At 44.8% G+C, this 16,825-nt stretch overlaps 1 protein-coding gene across 2 annotated transcripts; it reads left to right on the top strand.

Moving 5' to 3' along the window:
- The first annotated feature begins 175 nt into the window (after positions 1-175).
- LOC139574266 (EGF-containing fibulin-like extracellular matrix protein 2) lies at positions 176-16,490 on the top strand. Of its 2 annotated transcripts, XM_071398680.1 has the most exons (11): positions 176-377; positions 11,471-11,713; positions 12,045-12,093; positions 12,223-12,435; positions 12,749-12,871; positions 13,323-13,439; positions 13,609-13,728; positions 13,916-14,035; positions 14,222-14,348; positions 15,127-15,322; positions 15,609-16,490. In XM_071398680.1, exons 2-11 carry the CDS (start codon positions 11,624-11,626, stop codon positions 15,768-15,770), a joined length of 1,317 nt encoding a protein of 438 aa, XP_071254781.1. In that variant the 5' UTR covers positions 176-377; positions 11,471-11,623; the 3' UTR covers positions 15,771-16,490. The 2 variants fall into 2 exon arrangements, with proteins under 2 accessions (XP_071254781.1, XP_071254782.1); XM_071398681.1 differs by lacking the exon at positions 176-377 and having other exon boundaries at positions 11,487-11,613.
- The last annotated feature ends 335 nt before the right edge of the window (positions 16,491-16,825 follow it).

Below are 16,825 nucleotides of genomic sequence, written 5' to 3'. Positions count from 1 at the left end.
TTTGGGCCGCAGACCAGGAATTTGCATCCTGGGGGGTCAGGGAGGGGGGTCGGGTGGAGGATGGCAGTGCAGGGGGCCAGAGTGGGGGTAGAAATGGGCTGTCCTCTCCTCTCTCCCACTCTCTTTTTCTCTCTCCCTCCCCTGCATGCATTCAGCTGCTCCAGCTGTCGATCTCCCCACTCACTCTCTCAGGGCCATAGAGGCAGGAGCAGGACAGACAGAAGGACCACTTCAGCTCTCCACGCTCACAACACACCAGGGACTAACACCACCAGCGGACTAGAACAGCACATCGAGCACAGAGCAACAGGGACACAAACTAGGGACCTGAAGATAGCAAGAAGAAGAAGATTTCACACAGGAAAGAAGACTTGTCTGTGAGTTCACCATGTTTGACAATGACAGTGTGTGCAGGTTTGAAAGAGCGAGGGGGGTTGTGTGTGTCTACGAGAGTGTTTGCGAGTGAGTAACCAAGTGTGTGTGTCACAAAGAAAAGGAAAAAAAGTGTGTAATGCCTCTTACCCTCTGTTTGCTCCTGGAGGGGGTGGACACGTCACAGTTATACGATTCTCTCCTCTCAACCTCCACAGCTGCAGTTGAATCCTTACAAGAGCTGAGGTGGCAAGGCCCTGCGCTTGTGTATGTGTGTGTGTTAGAGAGGGAGAGAGGGAGTGGGAGGGAGGGACAGAGAGCATGTGTAAGATAGTAGATGTATTTGTAAATGGAAATGTATTACAAAACTCTCTTACAGATCCAACTACTATTTCACAACTATTTAATGTCACAATCGCAAGTCTATTAATATCCCCTGCGAACCTTTTGCATGACAAATCCTGCCAGACACATGGTCAGTTAAGAGAGAACCTTAAGTTCAGGATTTGTTTGTCGGGAAAGTCTTGCTTTAGTGTGAGGAAGAGCAGCCAGGCCTTCTTTACCATATGGTCACACTAAGACATCCACATCAAACTAGAGAGACAGGTGCACTAAACACACCCTGAATACACCCTCACTCCTATATACACACACCATCACAGTGCAGGACACTGCCTTCCCTTTCCGTTACATACGTACCACTTTTGTGCAGAGCAGGGCCCCATTTTATAGCTGTGTTTATATACTCTTAATAACTAACATTTGACAGAAAGAATAGTCCATTCATAGGCCTGCATAAGGCTGGAATGACTACAGTGATTCAGGGGAAAGCGCAGAAGCATGCCAAGGAGGGTCAGAGAGTTGCACCCCAGAGGACCAAACTCCCCCCTCTGACCCACCCTGTGTCCATTATCTCCTGCCTTCGGCACGCCTCACCTCATCCGTTTACTACAGCAGTGTACTCACCAGCAGAAAGCAGCCCTGTGCTAATGGGACAAAAGGCTAACTCCATGGGGAACTGTTATGTGTTTTTCTGCAGAGCTACTGTCCGGCAATGTGAGAGAAATCTCCCGTCACAGGAGTTCAGTGGTATCACATGTAAGAAGTTCTGGCCTCTGGGTGGCAGGTTCAGTGCAGCGAGGGGAGCAGAGCACAACTTGAGCCCACCGGGCCACCATGTTAGAGAGAGAGCAGATCCATGCGCTACTGAGCAGAACGGAACAAAGCTGGCTACGTACAGTATGCACATCTCAAGACAGGACCATCTCTGGTTGGCTCTCCCACCGGTGTGTGTGTGTGTGTGTGTGTGTGTAGATGTATGTGTGTATAACTGTGTGTGTGGTCTCGCTGTGTGTTTTGCCTAGTCCCCAAGAGGTCATTTCTTTTTGACCCTGCGGATATTTTGCTTAGTCATTCTGCTGATGGTGTGGATTCAGGGAGAGTGATGCCTCCTGTTGCACGTGTTAACATACTACTGATGCCAGTAAGTAAGTAAGCACCTGGGCCAATTAAAGACATCACATTGTCCCCCAAGAGTAGTTGGATTCCTTGTTCAAACCAAGTAAAGACAAGGCCATATACAGTGCCTTCGGAAAGTTTCCAGACCCCTTGACTTTTTCCACACATTTTTTACATTACTGCCTTACTCTAAAATGTATTAAATACAAAAAGATCCTCAGCAAGCTACACACAATAACTCATAATGACAAAGCGAAAACAGGTTTAAACAGAAACATCTTATTTACATAAGAATTCAGACCCTTTGCTATGAGACCTCGAAATTGAGCTCCAGTGCATCCTGTTTCCATTGATCATCATTGAGTTGTTTCTACAACTTGATTGTAGTCCACCTGTGGTAAATTCAATTGATTGGACATGATTTGGAAAGGCACACACCTGTCTATATCAGGTCCCACAGTTGACAGTGCATGTCAGAGCAAAAACCAAGCCTTGAGGTCGAAGGAATTGTTCGTAGAGCTCCGAAACAGGATTGTGTCGAGGCACAGATCTGGTGAAGGGTACCAAGAAATGTCTGCAGTGTTGAAGGTCCCCAAGAACACAGTGGCCTCCGTCATTCTTAAATGGAAGAAGTTTGGAACCACCAAGACTCTTCCTAGAGCTGAACACCCGGCCAAACAGGAATCGGGGGAGAAGGGTCTTGGTCAGGGAGGTGACCAAGAACCCGATGGTCACTCTGACAGAGCTCTAGAGTTCCTCTGTGGAGATGGGATAACCTTCCAGAAGGACAACCATCTTTGCAGCACTGAACTAATTAGGCCTTTATGATAGAGTGGCCAGACGGAAGCAACTCCTAGTAAAAGGCACATGACAGCCCGCTTGGAGTTTGCCAAAAGGCAAATAAAGACTCCCAGACTATGAGAAACAACATTCTCTGGTCTGATGAAACCAAGATTGAACTCTTTGGCCTGAATGCCAAGCGTTACGTCTGGAGGAACCTGGCACCATCCCTACAGTGGAGCATGGTGGTTGAAGAATCATGCTGTGGGGATGTTTTTCAGTGGCAGGCGCAATGGACAGTGGAAGGCGCAAAGTACAGAGAGATCCTTGATGAAAACCTGCTCCAGAGCGCTCAGGACCTCAGACTGGGGCGAAGGTTCACCTACAACAGGACAACGACCCTAAGCACACAGCCAAGACAACGCAGGAGTGGCTTCGGGACAAGTCTCTGAATGTCCTTGAGTGGCCAAGCCAGAGCCCGGAGTTAAACCTGATTGAACATCTCTGGAGAGACCTGAAAATAGCTGTGCAGCAATGCTCCCCATCCAACCTGACAGAGCTTGAGAGGATCTGTAGAGAAGAATGGGAGAAACTCCCCAAATACAGGTGTGCCAAGCTTGTAGCGTCATACCCAAGAAGACTCGAGGCTGTAATTACTGCCAAAGATGCTTCAACAAAGTACTGACTAAAGGGTCCGAATACTTATGTAAATGTAATATTAAAGTTTTTATATTTATAATAAATTAGCCAACATTTCTAAAAACCTGTTTTTGCTTTGTCATTATGGGGTATTTTGTGTAGATTGATGAGGGAAAATAAACCAGTTAATCAATTTTAGAATAAGGCTGTAACCTAACAAAATGTGGAAAAAGTAAAGGAGTCTGAATACTTTCCGAGGGCACTGTATATATATGTACAGTACCAGTCAAAGGTTTGGACACACCTATTCATTCAATGTTTTATTTTTATTTTTATTTTTTTACTATTTTCTACATTGTAGAATAATAGTGAAGACATCAAAACTATGAAATAACACACATGGAATCATGTAGTAACCAAAAAAGTGTTAAGCAAATCAAATATATTTTTTATATTTGAGATTCTTAAAAGTAGCCACCCTTTGCCTTGATGACAGCTTTGCACACTCTTGGCATTTTCTCAACCAGCTTCATGCATTTCAATTAACAGGTGTGCCCTGTGAAAAGTTAAGTTGTGGAATTTCTTTCTTTCCTTTTCGCTTAAAATTACATACCCAAATCTAACTGCCTGTAGCTCAGGACCTGAAGCAAGGATATGCATATTCTTGATACCATTTGAAAGGGAACACTTTGAAGTTTGTGGAAATGTGAAACTAATGTTGGATAATGTAACACATTAGATCTGGTAAAAGATAAAACAAAGAAAAAAACGTGTTTCTTTGTTAATTTTTTGTTCCATTATCTTTGAAATGAAAGAGAAAGGTCACAATGTACTATTTCAGGTTAGGCGCAATGTCGATTTTGGACACTAGATGGGAGCAGTGTATGTGCAACGTTTTAGACTGGTTCGATGAACCATTGCATTTCTGTTCAAAATGTTGTATCAAGTCTGCCCAAATGTGCCTAACTGGTTTATTGATACATTTTGAAGTTCATAACTGTGCACTCTTCTCAAACAATAGCATGGTATAGCTACTGTAATTTGGACAGTGCAGTTAGATTAACAAGAATTTAAGCTTTCTGCCCATATCAGATTTGTCTATGTCCTGGGAAATGTTATTGTTACTTACAACCTCATGCTAATCACATTAGCCTACGTTAGCTCAACCATCCCGCGGGGGGACACCGATCCTGTAGAGGTTAATGCTTCTACACCTGCATTGCTTGCTGTTTGGGGTTTCAGGCTGGGTTTCTGTACAGCACTTTGTGACATCAGCTCATGTAATAAGGGCTTTATAATTTAATTTGATTGATTGATTGATTTGAGCCAATCAGTTGTGTTGTGACAAGTTAGGGGTGGTATACATTTTATGGCTCAAATAAGCAAAGAGAAACGATTTTAAGACATGAAGGTCAGTCAATGCAGAAAATTTCAAGAACTTTGAAAGTTTCTTCAAGTGCAAGTCGCAAAAACCATCAAGCGCTATGATGAAACGGTTTCTCATGAGGACCACCACAGGAAAGGAAGACCCAGTTACTTCTGCTGCAGAGGACAAGTTCATTAGAGTTACCAGTCTCAGAAATTGCAGCCAAAATAAATGCTTCGCAGAGTTCAAGTAACAGACACATCGCAACATCAACTGTTTAGAGGAGACTGCGTGAATCAGGCCTTCATGTTCGAATTGCTGCAAAGAAACCAATACTAAAGGACACCAATAAGAAGAAGAGACTTGCTTGGGCCAAGAAACGTGAGCATTGGACATTAGACCAGTGGAAATCTGTCTTTTGGTTCCAACCGCCGTGTCTTTGTGAGACGCATAGTAGGTGAACGGATGATCTCCGCATGTGTGGTTCCCGCCGTGAAGCATGGAGGATGAGGTGTGATGGTGTTGGGGTGTTTTGCTGGTGACACTGTCTGTGATTTATTTAGAATGCAAGGCACACTTAACCTGCATAGCTACCGCATCATTATGCAGCGATGCGCCATCCCATCTGGTTTGCGCTTAGTGGGACTATCATTTGTTTTTCAACAGGACAATGACCCAACACACCTCCAGGCTGTGTACAGGCTATTTGACCAAGAAGGAGAGTGTTGGAGTGCTGCGTCAGATGACCTGGCCTCCACAATCACCCGATTGGCTAGGCCAATCTGCAAATCCCGCAAAACACCAGTCTCTACTTCAAAAGTGAAGAGGCGACTCCTCCGGGATGCTAGCCTTCTAGGCAGAGTTCCTCTGTCCAGTGTCTGTGTTCTTTGGCCAATAAAAATAAAATATTAAGATGGGCAAGTCTGAGATTTGGCTTTTTCTTTGCTACTCTACCTAGAAGGCCAGCATCCCGGAGTCGCCTCTTCAATGTTGACGTTGAGACTGGTGTTTTGCGTGTACTATTTAATGAAGCTGCCAGTTGAGGTCTTGTGAGGCGTCTGTTTCTCAAATTAAACACTATAATGTACTTGTCCTCTTGCTCAGTTGTGCACCGGGGCCTCCAACTCCTCTTTCTATTCTGGTTCGAGCCAGTTTGCGCTGTTCTGTGAAGGGAATAGTACACAGCGTTGTACGAGATCTTCAGTTTCTTGGCAATTTCTCGCATGGAATAGCCTTCATTTCTCAGAACAAGAATAGACTGATGAGTTTCAGAAGAAAGGTCTTTGTTTCTGGCCATTTTGAGCCTGTAATCAAACCCACAAATGCTGATGCTCCAGATACTCAACTAGTCTAAAGAAGGACCGTTTTATTGCTTCTTTAATCAGAACAGTTTCCAGCTGTGCTAACATAATTACAAAATGGTTTTCTAATGATCAATTAGCCTTTTAAAATGGTAAACTTGGATTAGCTAACACAACGTGCCATTGGAACACAAGAGTGATGGTTGGTGATAATGGGCCTCTGTACGCCTATGTAGATATTTCATAAACAATCTGCCAGTTCCAGCTACAATAGTCATTTACAACATTAACAATGTCGACACTGTATTTTTGATCAATTTGATGTTATTTTAATGGACAAAAAATGTGCTCTTCATTCAATAACAAGGACATTTCTAAGTGACCCCAAACTTTTGAACGGTAATGTATACACAGTACCAGTCAAAAGTTTGGACACACCTACTCATTCAAGGGTTTTTCTTTATTTTTACTATTTTCTACATTGTGGATAATAGTGAAGACATTAAAACTATGAAATAGCACATATGGAATCATGTAGTAACCAAAAAAGTGTTATATTTTTAATATGTTTTATATTTTGATTAATCAAAGTAGCCATCCTTTGCCTTGATGACAGCTTTGCACACTCTTGGCATTTTCTCAACCAGGTTCACTTGGAATGCTTTTCCAACAGTCTTGAAGGAGTTCGCACATATGCTGAGCACTTGTTGGCTGCTTTTTCTTCACTCTGCGGTCCAACTCATCCTTAACCATCTCAATTGGGTTGAGGTCGGATGATTGTGGAGGCCAGGTCATCTGATGCAGCAATCCATCACTCTCCTTCTTGGCCAAATAGCCCTTACACAGCCTGGAGGTGTGTTGGGTCATTGTCCTGTTGAAAAACAAAAGATAGTCCCACTAAGCGCAAACCAGATTGGATGGTGTATTGCTAGCCATGCTGGTTAATTATGCCTTGAATTCTAAATTAATCAATGACAGTGTGACCAGCAAAGCCCATCACACCGCCTCCTCCATGCTTCACGGTGGGAACTACACACGTGGAGATCATCCGTTCACCCAATCTGCTTCTCACAAAAACCCGGCGGTTGGACCCAAAATTCTCAAATTTAGACCCATCAGACCAAAGGACATATTTCCACCGGTCTAATGTCCATTGTTCGTGTTTCTTGGCCCTAAGCAAGTCTCTTCTTAGCATCTATTTGGGCTGCAATTTCTGAGGCTGGTAACTCTAATGAACTTGTCCTCTGCAGCAGAGGTAACTGGGTCTTCCTTTCCTGTGGCGGTCCTCATGAGAGCCAGTTTCATCATAGCGCTTGATGATTTTTGCGACTTGCACTTCGAAGTTCTTTAATTTTTCCGCATTGACTGACCTTCATGTCTTAAAGTAATGATGGACTGTCGTTTCTCTTTGCTTATTTGGACTGTTTTTGCCATAATATGGACTTGGTCTTTTACCAAATAGGTTTATCTTCTGTATTCCACCTCTAACTTGTCACAACACAACTGATTGGCTCAAACGCATTAAAAAGCAAAGAAATTGTATCACATTCCCAGTGGATCAGAAGTTTACAAACACTAAGTTGACTGTGCATATAAACAGCTTGGAAATGTCCAGAAAATTATGTCATGGCTTTAGAAGCTTCTGATAGGCTAATTGACATAATTTGAGTTAATTGTAGGTGTAACAGGGGATGTATTTCAAGGCCTGCCTTCAAACTCAGTGCCTCTTTGCTTGACATCATGGGAAAATCAAAAATAAATCAGCCAAGACCTTAGAAAAAAAATTGTAGACCTCCACAAGTCTGGTTCATCCTTGGCAACAATTTCCAAATGCCTGAAGGTACCACGTTCATCTTTACAAACAATAGTACGCAAGTATAAACACCATGGGACCACGCAACCGTCATACCGCTCAGGAAGGAGACGCGTTCTGTCTCCTAGAGATGAATGTACTGTGGTGCGAAAAGTGCAAATCAATCCCATAACAACAGTAAAGGACCATGTGAAGATGCTGGAGGAAACAGGTACAAAAGTATCTATATCCACAGTAAAACGAGTCCTATATGACAGCAAGGAAGAAGCCACCGCTCCAAAACCGCCATAAAAAAGCCAGACTACGATTTGCAACTGCTCATGGGAACAAAGATTGTACTTTTTGGAGAAATGTACTCTGGTCTGATGAAACAAAAATAGAACTGTTTGGCCATAATGACCATTGTTGTTTGGAGGACGGCGAGTGGAGTTTAGACCAAAAAGCTCTATTTTTGAATCATCAGACCACATGACCTTCTCCCATTCCTCCTCTGGATCATCCAGATGGTCATTGGCAAACTTCAGACGGGCCTGGACATGCGCCTGCTTGAGCAGGGGGACCTTGTGTGCGCTGCAGGATTTTAATCCATGACGGCGTAGTGTGTTACTAATGGTTTTCTTTGAGACTGTGGTCCCAGCTCTCTTCAGGTCATTGACCAGGTCCTGCCGTGTAGTTCTGGGCTTATCCCTCACCTTCCTCATGATCATTGATGCCCCACGAGGTGAGATCTTGCATGGAGCCCCAGACCGAGGGTGATTGACCATCATCTTGAACTTCTTCTATTTTCTTCTATTTTCTAATAATTGCGCCAACAGTTGTTGCCTTCTCACCAAGCTGCTTGCCTATTGTCCTGTAGCCCATCCCAGCCTTGTGCAGGTCTACAATTTTATCCCTGATGTCCTTACACAGCTCTCTGGTCTTGGCCATTGTGGAGAGGTTGGAGTCTGTTTGATTGAGTGTGTGGACAGGTGTTTTTTATACAGGTAGCGAGTTCAAACAGGTGCAGTTAATACAGGTAATGAGTGGAGAACAGGAGGGCTTCTTAAAGAAAAACTAACAGGTCTGTGAGAGCCGGAATTCTTACTGGTTGGTAGGTGATCAAATACTTATGTCATGCAGTAAAATGCAAATTAATTACTTAAAAATCATACAATGTGATTTTCTGGATTTTTGTTTTAGATTCCGTCTCTCACAGTTGAAGTGTACCTATGATAAAAATTACAGACCTCTACATGCTTTGTAAGTAGGAAAACCTGCAAAATCGGCAGTGTATCAAATACTTGTTCTCCCCACTGTATATATATTTCAGTGAAAAATGGTAAACTACGTGGTTCTACACTTCTGTTAATTAAATGGCAAGTTTGTCACGCTACCCATTTTCCTTTAATTCCATTTCAATGACAGTCAAGGAAATCATATATTTCTTCAACAACGCTTGTCTTTACCAGAACCACAAACAATGAACAGACCAGTGGTTGACCTGTGGAGGGCTGTCAGAGTGACGAACCATCCGCCCACTCAGAGACCAGAGGCTGTAGGGTTGGCAGCAGCTGTCCTACATGAACCATGGGGGGCTTTCCCAGAACCTGATACTCTGGGAAACACTGATGGTAGGGTATCCCTACTGGGAACTGCAGCCCACATCCTTGCCACGGGCATTCCAGAGGTCCAAACACCACTTGGTGCTCACTGGTCAGCGGTGGCGGGGCAGTACCTACCCACATCTCCCTGCTGCCCACAGTCCTGGGTGACTGAGTGGACTCTGGCGGACAGTTTTCGTTTTTTGGTGGTTTTACGTCAGATCCCCCCCCGCCCTGGCTGTAAAAGTACCACAGTGTCTACACAAGGATCCTGACGTGTCTTCCTATCAGGGCTGTATATAAGTGTCCTCCTGCTTATGATGCAGACCTATTGAAGATGATATGACGCAAGGCCCACTATAAGACTTTTGTGAGTGTATGAAAGATTGTGAAGTTGTGTGACAAGTGCATTGTGTGTACTGTGTGGGTACTTGTCCTGGGAACTTAGTGGAACATTTGCTGTTGGTTTTGGTGCTTCAGAGCGAAGGTAAGGCTACATGTGGAGTGTGATGTAAGACAGTATTTATGTGTGTCACGCACGTCACTCTGTGGCTTCTTTTTTGTTAATTAGCATAATACCCAACACACTCGGCATGAGGTTTGTATGTGTGTGTGTAGGTGTGTGCATGTACAGTAGATGTAGCTAGGTACTTCTCTGTTTCGGCAGTTATGGTCCGCCTGGCTGTGTGGAGGAGAAGCTCTTTTTGTTCACGTGAGTGACTCTTGAAATGGTTGAGTCCTTTGTGATGTAATGTGATTGGTGGATTCAATAAAGTATTTAAAGTGTGTGTGTGTGCGTGCGTGCATGTGCACGTGTGTGTGTGTGTGTGTGTGTGTGTGTGTGTGTACACGTATAAAGAAAGCAGTGATTATAACTTTCCTCTTCATCTATTCTGTCTGGAGCCTCTGCTGACGGTTTTGCACGAACAACGGTTACTCAGAAATGGGGAGCTGGAATTGAGGATTTATTTGTCTAGGTACATGTTCTACTTAAACAGCTGTGCTTCCTCGTGCCAAGAACATTACACGGAGGATGGTTGGGTTCTCCTGAAATGGGCAGCAAAGCCCTGTCTGTATACTTCTCCACCTCCATATGCAGTACTTCAGTGATTAACACACTAGCCATGATGATGAATGATGCCAGGCTCAGATAAAGACAACAATGGATTATGTGGTACTAGTAACAGTGATGTAGGTGGATGAACAGAGCAGAAACCCTTCTGGGAAAACGGAAAGTAATGTTTTGAAATTGACAGATAATACCCTGAGATGTAGGACCTCTTACAGAGTTACTGTGTTTAGTGACCCACTCTGTTATACTGCAGGTTCAGCCTCCACAAGTTTTCAATGTGAAGTCCCAGCGGGCTTGTGTGTGTGTGGTGTGTGTATGGGTGTGTGGTGTGTGTATGGGTGTGTGTGTGTGTGTGTGTGTGTGTGTGTGTGTGTGTGTGTGTGTGTGTGTGTGTGTGTGTGTGTGTGTGTGTGTGTGTGTGTGTGTGTGTGTGTGTGTGTGTGTGTGTGTGTGTGTGTGTGTGTGTGTGTGTGTGTGTGTGTGTGTGTGTGTGTGTGTATTCCTAGTCCCAGTTACAGTGGGGCTGTCTGGGGAAATAGATGGCTGTGTGTGGAGAGCTATAATGAAAGCATTTCCTTGCTGTTGACTTTTCTTTATTTTTAGCTGATGGATGGAGTACATCCTTATATTTATCTTTCACCAGCAGGGGGAGACGTACTTCCTCTCCATAATACTGGTGGGGATTCAGGGGGAAAGATGTTCGATTAGCAAATAATGTCACATGTCTCTTGTTTGACTTGACTTCTGCTCTGTGTCTGAGCCTGGCTTTAGAAAAGATGTCAACACACAGCTCAGTGTTATGAGAAGTTTACGAGGTGGATGATTTACCACTCAGGTTGTTGAGTCTATCACTCTCTCTCTCTTTCTGAAGTGTTCTCAACCCAGGTTAATGAGTCTCCAGAGTATCTAACTATCCAACTATCCCCCCTCTCTCTCTCTCTCTCTCTCTCTCTCTCGCTCTCTCTCTTTCTCTCTTTCTCTTTCTCCCTTTCTCTCTCTCCCTTTCTCTCTCTCCCTCTTTCTCCCTTTCTCTCTCTCCCTCTTTCTCCCTTTTATGTCTCGCTTTCTCTCCCCTTTCCCTCTCTACAGATACCACTGAGCTGCTCTGAGCACCACAACAAGTCGGAAGCTTCTTTCATCCTGACCTGAGGCGCCGTTACCTGTGTGACCCGCCGGCTGTGCCAGTGTGTGTTGCGTGTTAACGCGTGTGATCCTGTTCTATCTGCCAGTCAGTACGTGAGCATGCGGGGCGTGTGTGTGTCCATCCTGTGTGTGTCTGTGATCCTCCGCAGTGCTATTTCACAGCCACCTACAGAAAGTGACACCTACACGGTAAGGATGGGTATTTCGGCGTGCAAACCAGGACTCTCGTTCTCTCACTCTCTCAACCCCTCTCTCCTACCTTTCTATCTTTTCGTCCCCCTCCCACCATGTACCAGACTGATGATTTGACCCCTTTTTGTACTGCAGCTGCTCTTCTCTTTTCTGTTGACCTCCGCTGACCTGTTCTCTGTGCTCATGACTATGTATCATCATCTCCTCCTCCCTCTCATCCTATTGGTGTGACAGTGGACAGCCATGATTTAAAGTGCATATAATAGCTATACATGAAAGGTTATTTGGATGATACAGTACATGAGACTCTCTTTCCTGCTATCTGTAGGAATGCACAGATGGGTATCAATGGGACTCCCAGACTCAGCACTGCAAAGGTAGAGGATCTCGCTTATCCTCATGTCCCCATGTCCGTGTCCTGAGTGAGAGCATTACAACTTGAAACCACTCCTGTCTTTCAGTCCTTTTCCTTCAGCCTCTCGCTGTCTCTCCCTCTCTCCCGTCAGACATAAATGAGTGTGAGACCATTCCGGAGGCCTGTAAGGGTGAGATGAAGTGCTTCAACCACTACGGGGGCTACCTGTGCCTCCCCCGCTCTGCCTCAGTCATCCCAGCCCAGGACCCCCCCAGCCAGCCTGGGACCAACCTGGAGAGCACTGCCAGAGAGCCCTTCAACCCCTGTCCTCTGGGCTACGAACCCCAGGGAGACAGCTGTGTGGGTGAGTACCGGCTGGAGGGTGAGACAGGGGAGGGATAATGTGCGTGTGTGTGTACGTGGATAGCTGGTACTGGAATGTGGAGATTTCACGAGGACAGCTGCTCTTAGTTTTATGGGACGGAGAGTGGTGAAAGAGCTGCTTTTCCTGTTGTCCTTGGGGTCGGGGTGGTAGGTGTTGTTGTTGATGGGGAATGCATGAGACAGGAATAACGATTCAGCAATGTGGGGAATTCTCAGCTGTTGGTGCATCAAATGTATTAACTTACCATGTTACTTAAAACAGTGTGTTTCATTGCCATATCACACACACACAGACGTGAATGAGTGTGAGAGAGATGAACACGACTGCCAGCCCAGCCAGCAGTGCATCAACACACCTGGAGCCTTTACCTGCCAGTGTCCTGATGGTTACCGCAAGGTTGGCACCGAGTGCATTGGTAAGTCACACTATACTCTTAAAAAGGGTTCTAAAAGGGTTTTTCGGCTGTCCCCGTAGGAACTCTTTTGGGTTCCGTGTAGAACTCTCTGAGGAAATGGTTCTACCTGGAACCAGAAAGGGTTCTTCAAAGGGTTCTCCTATGGGGACAGCCGAATAACCCTTTTAGGTTCTAGATAGCACCATTATTTCTAAGAATGTATAGTACTCTCCATAGGACTCTCTCTAACCAGCCTACCCCCTGGCCTGAGTCACACCCAACTCACTGTTTGTGGTCTCACTGCATTGTTGTGGTTCAGCTTAGTCATTGTAGCATGTTATTTGACCTCTATTTAACCAGGCAAGTCCTTGGATCAAATTCTCCTTTAACATAACAACCTGGTTGGTCAAAGCAATCTCCTCTTTCTCTCTGGAACTGTTTCTGAATGCTCTCCTTCCATCTGTGTTGTTAGATATTGATGAGTGCAGGTACAGGTACTGTCAGCATCGCTGTGTCAACGTCCCCGGCTCCTTCTCCTGTCAGTGTGAACCAGGCTTCCAGCTGGCCGGCAACAACCGCTCCTGTATTGGTAAGGCATGGTCAGACACACACACGCAATACCGCATACTGTATACACACAGTCATGGCAAAACTAATAGCCACAACCAGCCAAAAGTACACACAGGGTCCCACGCTATCCCGACTGATGTTAGAACATATATATACTGATAGACTTCTCCCTTTCCTCCTCCTTCCAGATGTGAATGAGTGTGACATGGGCGCCCCCTGTCAGCAGAGGTGTTATAACACCTACGGTACCTTCCTCTGCCGCTGTGACCAGGGCTACGAGTTGGGGCCTGACGGCTTCGCCTGCAATGGTGAGCGGATCTGTCCGTCTGTCTGTCTCTATAGTGCCATTAAAATCGCAGTGCTACGATCTGAAAATAAAAACCATCTCTTTCTTTCTTGCATTATTTAAAAGCTCTCTGTCTGTTTTCTTGGTTAAAACAGCTGCGCTATGATCTGAAACGCTGTTCCCCTCTCTCTCCCTCCTTGGTTCTGCAGACATAGACGAGTGCAGCTACTCCAGTTACCTGTGTCAGTTCCAATGTGTCAATGAACCCGGGAAGTTCTCCTGTCAGTGCCCAGAAGGCTACCAGCTGCTGGGCACCCGACTATGCCAGGGTAAGCACTCTCTCCACCTGTTCTCCTTTTGCCCGTCTTTCACTTCAACGTCAGCTAATTGTACCTGTGTTCTTTCGTTGTCCTCGTTAGTGGACAACTTGCTTCTATTCTATTCATTTCGATTCTGTCCTATTGTATTCGAATTTTCCCTTTCCCAAACCTTTTCTCTATCCCTCTCCTCCCCAGATATAAATGAGTGTGAGACCGGAGAGCACCAGTGTACTAAAGAACAGACCTGTGTGAATATCCACGGTGCCTATCAGTGTGTGGACACCAACCTCTGTCAGGACCCTTACATCCAAATAACTGACAAGTGAGTGAACATTTATTAAAACACACGCACACACACTCTCACACGCACACACACTCTCTCTCACACACACACACACACACACACACACACACACACACACACACACACACACACACACTCACACTCACACTCACACTCACACACACACACACTCAAACAAACATCTTTTCCCCCATGATCAACCTCTGTCCATATCATCAGCCTCACTCTGTATGGAGCACAGCTCACATTATTTCTAAGATTGCTCCAATTACTTTTTCCATATTTCTGTCCAATTCTGTTCCCTTTTCAGTTGAACGTGTTCCAGTACAATTAGAACGCTGTTAGAAGAGGGAAACAAGTGTTAAATTGATAACAGGTGTGGACAGTGGTTTATTTCCCTCAACTTGTTTTGGCTGTATGAAAAGGTTTCAGAAAATTACTTGGGGAAATGGCCACTGTTCAAATACAGTTGTATGTAATCCGTCTTGGTTTGAGGATAGTTCGCCAGTGCTCCTTCTGTATTGCAATATACCCCTCTATTGGTTGAGTTATGAACTACTCTTTTGAACATTTTATCTAGAGGCATGAGCATTTCAGAGGACATATTCATCACTAAATATACAATATTGATGAACAAATATTCTGTTTTAGTTTAAATGAAACAGAATCAAAAGTGAATCGTTAAGCCATCTAGTTCATGAGGTCAAATTTCAGGAAGTGACTTCCACTACGACACAACTCATATACAGTCTCTCTCCAGAGGACTAAAACCTACTTTTCTCTCCTGTGTGTCTAGTCGTTGTGTTTGTCCTGTGACCAAGCCAGCCTGTCGAGACCTACCCTTCTCTATCGTCCACCGCTACATGAGCATCACGTCGGAACGCTCCGTCCCCTCAGACATCTTTCAGATCCAGGCCACCAGCGTCTACCCCGGGGCCTACAACACCTTCCGTATCCGCTCTGGAGACGACAACGGAGACTTCTACATCAGAGTGAGCACAGCTATAGTGTAACAACCCTTGTATAGCACCAGCCTGAGTCACCCTCCTATCCACTTTGTGAATATATGATGATAGACTAGTGAATTTATGATGACAGTGGAGGTCTAGAAACGTATTGTATATTGCAGTTTTGAGACCTTGCATCGTAACAACACTTAGATAAGTTTCTTGACTTCTTAGACGAGGAGAAATTAGTCAAACAAACCCCCACTTTTTCTGCCTAATGTCGTGTGACTGACTCTGACTAACCTCACTATCATCTCTGTGTCTCCCTCAGCAAATAAACAACATCAGCGCCATGTTGGTTTTAGCCCGGGCCGTGACGGGACCCCTGGAGTACACACTGGACCTGGAGATGGTGTCAGTCAACCCCCTCCTGAGCTACCAGACCAGTTCGGCCCTGCGACTGTCCATCTACGTAGGGCCTTATGCCTTCTAGAGGGAGGAGAGAGAGACAGAGGGGGGGGAGACACACAGTATAGACACGAGAGGAAAAATAGGAAACACAGAACAATCTAGAATTGAAAGGGGTCAGAAACAGAACAGTCAGATAATGTAACATGATGTCAAAGGTGACACACAACTCTGTCAAATCCCAATCATTTGGGAAAGCTAAGATAGTGAGATAAAAATACATTTATAAAAAAGGAATACTGCATCAATAACGTATGACTGATAAATATGAATACCTCGAAGTAGTATTGATATACTGTACATGTTTGCTCCCAGCCTCCTAGAGTATCATTCTCAACTGCTCCGCGTTGCCCATTACCCTAGTAGCCTTTGGTACCAACCAAACACCCTCCAATTGAAGATCTAGAGAGAACCAAAAAACGTATTACGTTATCATTGTATCATAATCATTCTCATCCCGACTCTGTCGTTCCCTTGCTTTGAACAGACTCATTCTCACTCCTATGTTTTCGTGCTATTCCCATTCCTTTATGACAGTTTTCCTTATCATCCATGGACACGACTCAATAACCGCTCAGATCAAACCTCTTCATCCGCCCTGTCGCTCCCGCATCCACCCCTCTCCTGAATCATACCTGGTCCTGGTGCTGAAGCTCTGACTCACTCGCACACCGTTTGTAGTTTTGTAACATTACAGAAAGGTGTATCAGAAAGCTGATACAAAATAAAACGATATACATTTAAATCACGTGTTAACCATAGCTTTTTGTGCATATTATTTCACCATGTCACCCTTCTTAATATAGTCCCATTTCTCTCCTACTTCTTCAACTCCTGTTTCTCCTTTTCCTTCAACTGGTATGTCCTAATTTCAACCACAGTGTGCTATGGTCGTAGCCAGTTGACCTTTCTGAATGTATCCCCCCAGGTCCACTGTGCTCCAGTGCCAGTGGCACTCTGTCTTTCCACAGCTGCAGAACATGCCTGGGCTTCTTGTGTGACAACCACTGAGAGAATGGAAAAGATCTCTTGAACAATGAGAGAAGGCAGAAGGTCTCGCTAGAGAAATCAGCTGTAGTA

This window comes from Salvelinus alpinus, chromosome 4, assembly GCF_045679555.1.
Source record: "Salvelinus alpinus chromosome 4, SLU_Salpinus.1, whole genome shotgun sequence".
NCBI classification, from domain to species: domain Eukaryota; kingdom Metazoa; phylum Chordata; class Actinopteri; order Salmoniformes; family Salmonidae; genus Salvelinus; species Salvelinus alpinus.
Note: the sequence above shows the minus strand (reverse complement) of the source record. Positions and strands in the feature narration are given on the sequence as shown.

Bases quoted from the DNA above. Each gene is read 5' to 3' on its own strand.
- LOC139574266 (XM_071398680.1), top strand. From the start codon at position 11,624: ATGCGGGGCGTGTGTGTGTCCATCCTGTGTGTGTCTGTGATCCTCCGC. The intron at 13,440-13,608 runs GTAAGGCATGGT...TCCTCCTTCCAG, and splicing joins CAACAACCGCTCCTGTATTG to ATGTGAATGAGTGTGACATG. The intron at 14,036-14,221 runs GTAAGCACTCTC...TCTCCTCCCCAG, and splicing joins GGGCACCCGACTATGCCAGG to ATATAAATGAGTGTGAGACC.